The sequence below is a fragment of the Nematolebias whitei genome, chromosome 18, assembly GCF_014905685.2.
Source record: "Nematolebias whitei isolate Nwh7 chromosome 18, NemWhi1, whole genome shotgun sequence".
Lineage (NCBI taxonomy): Eukaryota > Metazoa > Chordata > Actinopteri > Cyprinodontiformes > Rivulidae > Nematolebias > Nematolebias whitei.
In genome coordinates, this window is record NC_056515.1 from 16,675,765 (window position 1) to 16,684,179 (window position 8,415).

General features: G+C 43.4%; 1 protein-coding gene across 1 annotated transcript in view; it reads left to right on the forward strand.

The window, feature by feature from the left end:
* ythdc1 (YTH domain containing 1) overlaps positions 1–4,497 on the forward strand; it is a gene marked incomplete in the record, with an annotated part of 37,460 nt that extends 32,963 nt beyond the window's left edge. The window contains 3 exon segments of the mRNA XM_037692113.1: positions 3,966–3,992; positions 3,994–4,158; positions 4,236–4,497. Of these exon segments, the coding sequence (XP_037548041.1) occupies positions 3,966–3,992; positions 3,994–4,158; positions 4,236–4,424 (381 nt within the window).
* Positions 4,498–8,415: the final 3,918 nt, after the last annotated feature.

Consider the following 8,415-nt stretch of genomic DNA (forward strand, 5'->3'; position numbering starts at 1 on the left):
TATAGTGAGTACGTGACCTTAGTAAGAGTACACAGTATAGTGAGTACGTGACCTTAGTAAAAGTACACAGTATAGTGTGTACATGACTAGTCTTGGGCATCGTTTGAATTTGAACAATTCTGGTTCCTATTAGATTCTTGATTCTTTTTAGAGGCAGGGTTCAAAAGATTTACATGGTTTAAATGAACCAGAGTTCTTTCTGGATGAAATAATTTGAACTTCTATTTGAATTTTAATTCTATGAACCTTTAACTTTTTATTAACTTTACTATGGATTTGTCACAGGGCTATTTTCAACCAGTACATAAATATCAAACTTATTAACTTTAATATAAATGTTGTGAATTTTCTTACACTTTCACAAGAGAGCTTTATGTTTGAACACGTCATGGGAACACATTTCCACATGTCCAGTGTGATGGTGCAGCCATGTTACTGAGCTCCCACTGAAGGGCTAACCTGCTGCAGAATATCAAACTAAATTATCATGATGATAAAAAAGAACAACTTGTACAACCCAGTCCAGATTAGCAGCAGGTACAGTATAAACTCAGAAACGGTTCTTGTTGAGGAAAATGATCATATCTGCTTCTCAGGCAGTATGTGTGAACGTTCTGGACAGACGGTGTCTCCTGCAGTGGAGAACACATGTTTGCTGCGTGTAGAAGAAGCTTGAACACATAAATATGAGAAAGCAAGATCTGACAGCAAAGGATAAGTCTTGTGTTGGTTCCACCACCAGCAGCAGGTCCTCACACAGAACATCTGGTGGAATGTCCTGGTCCATCTGCAGCCCTCTCTCCACTCGTTTCTTCATGGACATGGAGCTGTGACATTACGTTCTGTGCCTCTTCCTCAGCAAAAATCTCTTCCAGTGGAGACTTTCTGGACAGATTGCAGGGAGGTGGTTCCTAAACAAACAACAGGTTTATCAATATTATCAGTAAAAAGGGATCATTAAATGCATGATCATTATTAAGACTGACCAAAGAGCTGTCCAAAGACACCAGAGGCAAAATTGTAGACCTCCACGAGGCTGGAAAGGGTTATGGGGCAATTGCCAAGCAGCTTGGTGAAAAAAGATCAAGTGTTGGAGCAACTATTAGAAAATGGAAGAAGCTAAACATGACTGTCAATCTCCCTCGGACTGGGGCTCCATGCAAGATCTCACCTCGTGGCGTATCAATGATCCTAAGAAAGGCGAGGAATCAGCCCAGAACTACATGGGAGGAGCTGGTCCATGACCTGAAGAGAGCTGGCACCACTGTTTCCATGGTTACTGTGGGTAATACTCTAAGACGTCACAGTTTAAAATCATGCATGGCACGGAAGGTTCCCCTGGTTAAATCAGCACACGTCCAGGCCCGTCTTAAGTTTGCCCATGACCATTTGGATGATCCAGAGGAGTCATGGGAGAAAGTTCTGTGGTCACATGAGACCAAAATAGAACTTTTTGGTCTTAATTCCACTCGCCTCAGTTAGAGCATTGAAGCTGGGTCTTCCAACATGACAATGACCCAAAGCTCACAGCCAGGAGAACCAAGGAGTGGCTCCGTAAGAAGCATATCAAGGTTCTGGAGTGGCCTAGCCAGTCTCCAGACTTAAACCCTATAGAAAATATTTGGAGGGAGCTCAAACTCCGTGTTTCTCAGCAACAGCCCAGAAACCTGCTGATCTAGAGAAGATCTGTGTGGAGGAATGGACCAAAATCTCTGCTGCGCTGTGTGCAGACCTGCTGAAACACTACAGGAAACATTTGACCTCTGTAACTGCAAACAAACACTACTGTAACAAATATTAATACTGATTTTCACAGGTGTTCAAATACTTATTTGTAGCAGTAACACACAAATCAATTATTAAAAAATCATATTGTGATTTATGGATTTTTTTTTTTTTTTAGATTATGTCTCTCACAGTGGACATGCACCTAAGATGAACATTTCAGACCCCTCCATGATTTCTAAGTGGGAGAACTTGCAAAGTCGCAGGATGTTCAAATACTTATTTCCTCACTGTATATAATTTCAGCTGTCATAAACTTACACGCTCCTCCTCCTCCTCCACTCCCTCATTCTCAGACCTTTCCTCAGACTGCATGGTGACCCCATCATCTCCACAGTCTTCCTCTGTTGACCACAAAGAACATTACTAGTATTTAGATTTCAGATTTTAAAGCAGGAAAGGCCAGTTGTGAATGACATTTCACCTGCTCAATCATCTTTCTCTGGATCTGCTGCCAGACACGTCATCCATCTTCTGTTTAAAGCACAGAGCAACTCTTCTCCAACTTTTAACAAGATGGGATCAACTTATTTGACAAGTGGTCCCTGGTAGGTGGTGTGTACTTGGGTTGATGGTTTTCACCATGTCCCTGCAAACGTAGAAACAAACATGTAATGTCACTGTTACTGTAACGTTAGCTTAGGATGGACAGTTAATTAGCTTAGCTCTATTGTTATTGACTAACGAACCTAAATGTTGGTGATTCCACATCTGAAAAGGGATGCAACCTTTTCACAATATCTGCTGTAACGGTTCTGTGGCACTCTTCATTCAGTTAGTTGCACCGACATATTTCCCTTGGACACGATGGTGAACGGAGGAGCACATCGTGGGGCCTGGCTAACATTATTAGCCATTTCAGGTCGTTTGTCTAAGAAGAAAAAATACGAGCTAACGTTAGCATGGTGTTTGCATTTTAGTTGACCTACTGCTTTAAGTCGAGTATAACTTGTTAGCTGCCTTAATGTTGGTATGAGACGTAGTTTATAGTTTTACGTACTTGGTTCTGACTGCAGTGGGTTAACAGCTGAGGGTCGGAGCCATCAAAGACGGAGCACTCTGTTACTTCTACATGATGATCCTGGAAGTGTTGGTCGTGCACCCTCCTTTGCACAATATAAAATTATTGCAAGCGCTGCACTGAGCAGACTGGTCTTTGTTTAAATTTTTTATTTAAGTTAAGCCACGCTTTCGATCGTGGCTGCTTACTGTCCATGTATGCGAACACTTCCTGTGGATTCTTCTTCGTTGGTGTTCGGCGGCTTCTTCCGGTCGGCGGACTGGGCATCGAAAGTAGGAATTGAAAATAAAAAAATCTGAACGATTCTGGGAGAATCGGAACGTTAGTCCCAGTTCCAATCAATTCTCGAGACTCGAAGCCCAACCCTATACATGTATACATTACCTCAGTAAGAGTACACAGTATAGTGAGTACATAACCTTAGTAAAAGTACACAGTATCGCATGTCTAATAACGGATCTGAAGGAGACATTTTGAATAACTTTTGTCTAGTTAACTTTTTGAGTGTCGTCAGATCTATTTTAATAAATTTTAGTACAGGAAAGTCTTTTGAAGAGCAAATATTCAAATGTTTCATTTTACGTTTCCAGACCGACACATTTCTCCTCTAAAATGATATTTACAGGATTTCAGCTCATGCAGTCTCTTAATGCTGTTTATTTTCACATTTGATTGTTCATTAATGACATTTTTCTCAGTACAGTTAGTAAACGTGTGTATGTCGGTCATGGGGACGGAGAACTTTTAATTCATGGCTTTTTCTGCCAGACAGTGTCGAGGTGAGATCCAGGTAAAGTGCTTCCAGTCCACGTCTGCTGGAACAACTTTCAACAGACGTGTCGCTGTCATTACAACAAAATTTTCTTCTTTGTCTTTTTCTTCCAAAACATGAGATAATATCTTAGTTTCTACATTTTATATGTTTACTGATATAGAATGTTTGAGATTTACAGATCTCTATACCGGGTATTGTGTTTTCACTTACATTTTCAGGGGTGGGAGTACTGTCATTGAAGTATTTGTAGAGTAACTGGAGCACAGCATTTAGTGAAGTACATGATGAAACTATTGTTAATTGATCTGACTGGGGCCAATCAGAGGCCTCAGCACCATCGATCAGCTGTTCGGTGTACCGATGATGTCATGTTTGTGTCAGCAGGCACCATATCCCAACGTGGAGCAGCAGCCCCCCCCCCCCCCCCCCATACTACCACCACAACCACCCACCACCCCCTCCCCACCAGGCCTTCCATCACCACCACCATCCACCCCTCCCACCACACGAGGCTCCGCCCCCTCGCTTCCGAGACAAGCAGCGCGTGCCGCAGCACCGTGCCTTCGCCTCCAGCCCAGTGAGTTCGGCTCTGGTTCTGCTCCTTTTAAACCCCGACCTGAATGGACCATACTGACTGTTTTTCTCGTCATGCAGCACGACTACGACATGCGAGTGGACGACTTCCTGCGGCGGACGCAGGCAGTGGTGAGCAGCAGGCGGGAGCGAGAGCGTCAGCGTGAGCGCGAGCGTGGTGGACCTCGGCGTGAGCGAGAGCGAGAGAGAGCGAGGGACAGAGACCGGGAGAGAGAGCGGGACAAGGAGAGGGGCCGGTACCGAAGGTGATCACATGGTACCAACTGCTTTTATTTTGACAGTCTGCTAACTTTTGTGACTGGTTTCCTGTTTGTGTTTAAATTTATGAATAAAACTTGATGACATCAGTTTCCATGGGGATATGGTGAAACTTTTCAAAATAGTTATTTGTTTAAAGCGTTTCTTTTGAATGTTTGTAAAAACGTTTTTTTTTTTTTTGGAAACTGTGTGACCCTTGTGCCCAGAATCCTCTGTCTGTCTTTCACGATTGTAGTCTGGCAGTTTTAAACATGAGGCGCGGGGCACCGGGGGGGTCATTGAGGTGATCTGTGAGGTCATATGAAAGGAAGCAGGAAACAATCATCTTTTATTGTGAAAGTTTTTTCTTCAGATTAAAAGTTTCTAATGTTCAAAACTGAACTTGGCCGTTTGTCACTTCCTTTAGAGCAACGGTGATGTCTCGTTTTCTCTGATTCTGATGGAGCTAGTGTGTTCAAGACCACCTAACCCGAGACCAAGACCAAGGCTTTTAGGGTCCGAGACCAAGACCTCAAATAAAATAAATAAAATATAAAATGTTATTATAAAATATTTTTTATAAACTTTACATACTGCAACTTTAAGTTTGGTTTTGAATGAATATATCAGCTTTTATAAATGTTCAAAGCTACAATAAAGAAATCAGACATTCAGTGGCCTAACTTCATGTGATTCAACAATAAAATGACTCGACTGTTAAATTGGGAGAAGTTTCATCACATGCCAAGCTTTAAAAAACTGCAGTGACAAAACACAAGTCCAAACTCAACACCAAGGATTATCATATAGTTGCAAGTATATTCTTTTTGATTTAAATAGGCAAATTTTATAACTGATGATGTGGCAGACATCTTCTCCTTCGCCCAAACAATCACTTCTCACCTTCTCCAGTGTTGCCAGATAGTCGAGGTTTTCCAGCCCAAAAATCTGTTAAAAACAGCCACATCAGACAAAAATCTGCCCCATCAATATATTGTTACAGAATATTTACTGTTTGAACATGAACGCACATCAGTACAAACCAAGGTAATTTAATATGTGGCAAAACGCAACAATCCAACAAAAATCTTCCCAGAGTTCCCAGCAAAATGAGAATGAAAACCGCCCAATCTGGCCACACTGGGAGTGACTCGTGCGAGTGAAATGGGGTGGGCGTGACAGTGGTAACAAAAAATGTATTTAGCAATGAGTCACGTTATCGCTTGGATTTGAATTAGTACGTTTTGCATCCACTAAAAACAAAGATGTTAACAAATAAACTGGACAATGTTCTGGTAATTTAGTGATTTTTGTCCACAGTTGTGGTCTTGACTGGTCTTGAAATAAAATCTCGATGTCCGAGACCAAGACCAAATGCGGTAGAGTCCGAGACAAGTCCATCAAAAAGTGGTCTTGAGACCGGTCTCAATACCAAGACCGGTCTAGAGTACTACAATACTAGATGGAGCTGATCAATTTATTGATTGATCAGCTGCATAGTCATCAGAAAGGGGTGGAGTCATCTGTTCAGCAGAAAATCAGAATCAACTATTGTCATTGCATAGTTAAGTACAGTGAAATTATTCCATACAGCCGTCTGAAGGGTAGGCGGAAGTGCACCGGGGCTGCAGCTTCTATGAAGCGCTGCCCTTATCGCTTAGATATGAAAAGAGGAAGAAAACATGAGGAGAGAAGGTTTTTTATTTAAAAAAGATCTTGCACCCTGTCCTTGAACATAGGGCACAGTGTAAGGTAGCACAAAAAACAAACCAGCACAAAAGCAACATGGACATAATACATTTTGCTGGGGAACGACAAGATGGTGTTATTGTCCATGAACACTTCCAGATAGTTTCACAGTCAGAGATTCTTTATTGTCATTCGCACCTCATGTGGTACATGTGGTGGAGTGAAATTATGTACACAGGGTCCCAGTTACATCCAACAATAAAATGTATAAGAAAAACAGTAATAACATCTAAGATATGAACTAAGAAAAACATCAACTAAATATACACTAAGCACTCATAACATAAAACATTGAACATCAGCACAAACATGAACATGAGTCTGTGAGCAGATGAGCATGAATGAACACATCACATCAACATTGAAACAGATCAGCAGCAACATGAAACAGATCAGCAGCAACATGATGTGGTTTTTCACAGTGATTATTCTGGTTAGATATTCATGAGTCTAACAGCCTCAGGGTAGAAGCTGTTCCTCAGTCTAGTGGTTCTACACTTAATGCTCCTCATCCTCCTTTCTGAGGGGAGCAGGGCAAAAAGTGTGTGCTGGGTGAGTGGGGTCCTTCATGATGCAGGTGGCCGTCTTCCTGCATCTAGAGGTGTAGATGTATGTGACGGTGGGGAGACTGACTCCAACATCTTCTGTGCAGCCTTCACCACTCTCTGCAAAGCTTTTCTTTCTGCAGCTGTGCAGCCTCCATGCCACACATTGATGCTCGAGCACAGGATGCTCTCCACTGCACACCTGTAGAAGGAGGTGAGGACTGAGCTTCCCAGACCAGCTCGTCTCAGCCGCCTGAGGAAGTGGAGTCTCTGATGAGATTTCTTGATCAGGCTGGTGGTGTTCTTGCTCCAGCTTACTGATTTCATGTTGGCCTTCAGTTCTGCTGGTTCACTCAATGGTGAATCCAGACAGCCTGATTTGTGGACATTCCACTGGTCCGTGCTTGTTAGCCTTCTCCAAGGTCGGTTCCTTCGTGCCGGCGAGTTGTAGGAGCTGCAATGACCTACGATTCTCAAAAATCGCATCCAGCTTGTGTGACTGCTCCCTTAAGGTGAGATGTTCTGACTGGAAAAACAGTGGACTTAATAGACCAGTTCATCAATTCACCACTTAAGGTCCCGCCCACCATCGGTACCACCCCCACTCAGCTAGGTTTATGGGACCATGCTGTTCGTAGTTCCATACAGACTGTGGGGAAGCTGTGGCTGAGTAGTTAGATGGGTCGTCCTCCATTTGGGGAGTTGGGGGTTTGATTCCAATAGCTGTCATATGCTGAAGTGTTCCTGGGAAAGACTGAACACCTCAATGCCTCCGATGTGTGTCCCATCGGTGTCTGAATGTGATAAAACAGCAATTAGTGTCTACAGATTCAGATTATCTTTGTAGAGGTGTAGTAGAGTGCTGTATGAATATGTGTGTGGAGGTAAATGAGGACACAGACTGTGTTAAGAGCTTTGAGTAACAGCATAATCATGTAATCGTTGAGGATTACATAGAAAGGAGCTGTATAAGTACAGTCCATTTACCATAAGCAGACAGCAGCCGTTGATGGGCCAGCAGAGCTACATCACTGGACGACCTGCCCAGTAAAACTGCAAACCACATCTGAACCTCAGATGATACAGCAGTGGTGGGATGCATCACAAACAATGAGTCCATCTACAGGCAGGAGGTGGAACACCTGGAGAGCTGGTGCAAAGAGGATAACCTTCACATGAATGTGAAGAAGAAGGAGACGATTGTGGACTTCAGAAGGAACAAACACACACACACTCGAAAATATGAGGATCTGCGGTGGAAGTGGTTTCCAACTACAAGTACTTGGGAGTATACCTGAATGACAACCTAAGGTGGGGCAACACCACCACCATCCTGATCAAGAAAGCTCATCAGAGACTCTACTTCCTCAGACGGCTGAGGCGAGCTGGTCTGGGAAGCTCAGTCCTCACCTCCTTCTACAGGTGTGCAGTGGAGAGCATCCTGTGCTCCAGCATCAACGTGTGGCATGGAGGCTGCACAGCTGCAGAAAGAAAAGCTTTGCAGAGAGTGGTGAAGGCTGCACAGAAGATGTTGGAGTCACTCTCCCCACCATCACAGATATCTACACCTCCAGATGCAGGAAGAGGGCCACCTGCATCATGAAGGACCCCACTCACCCAGCACACACACTTTTTGCCCTGTTCCCCTCAGAGTTGAGGTTGAGGAGCATTAAGTGTAGAACCACTAGACTGAGGAACAGCTTCTACCC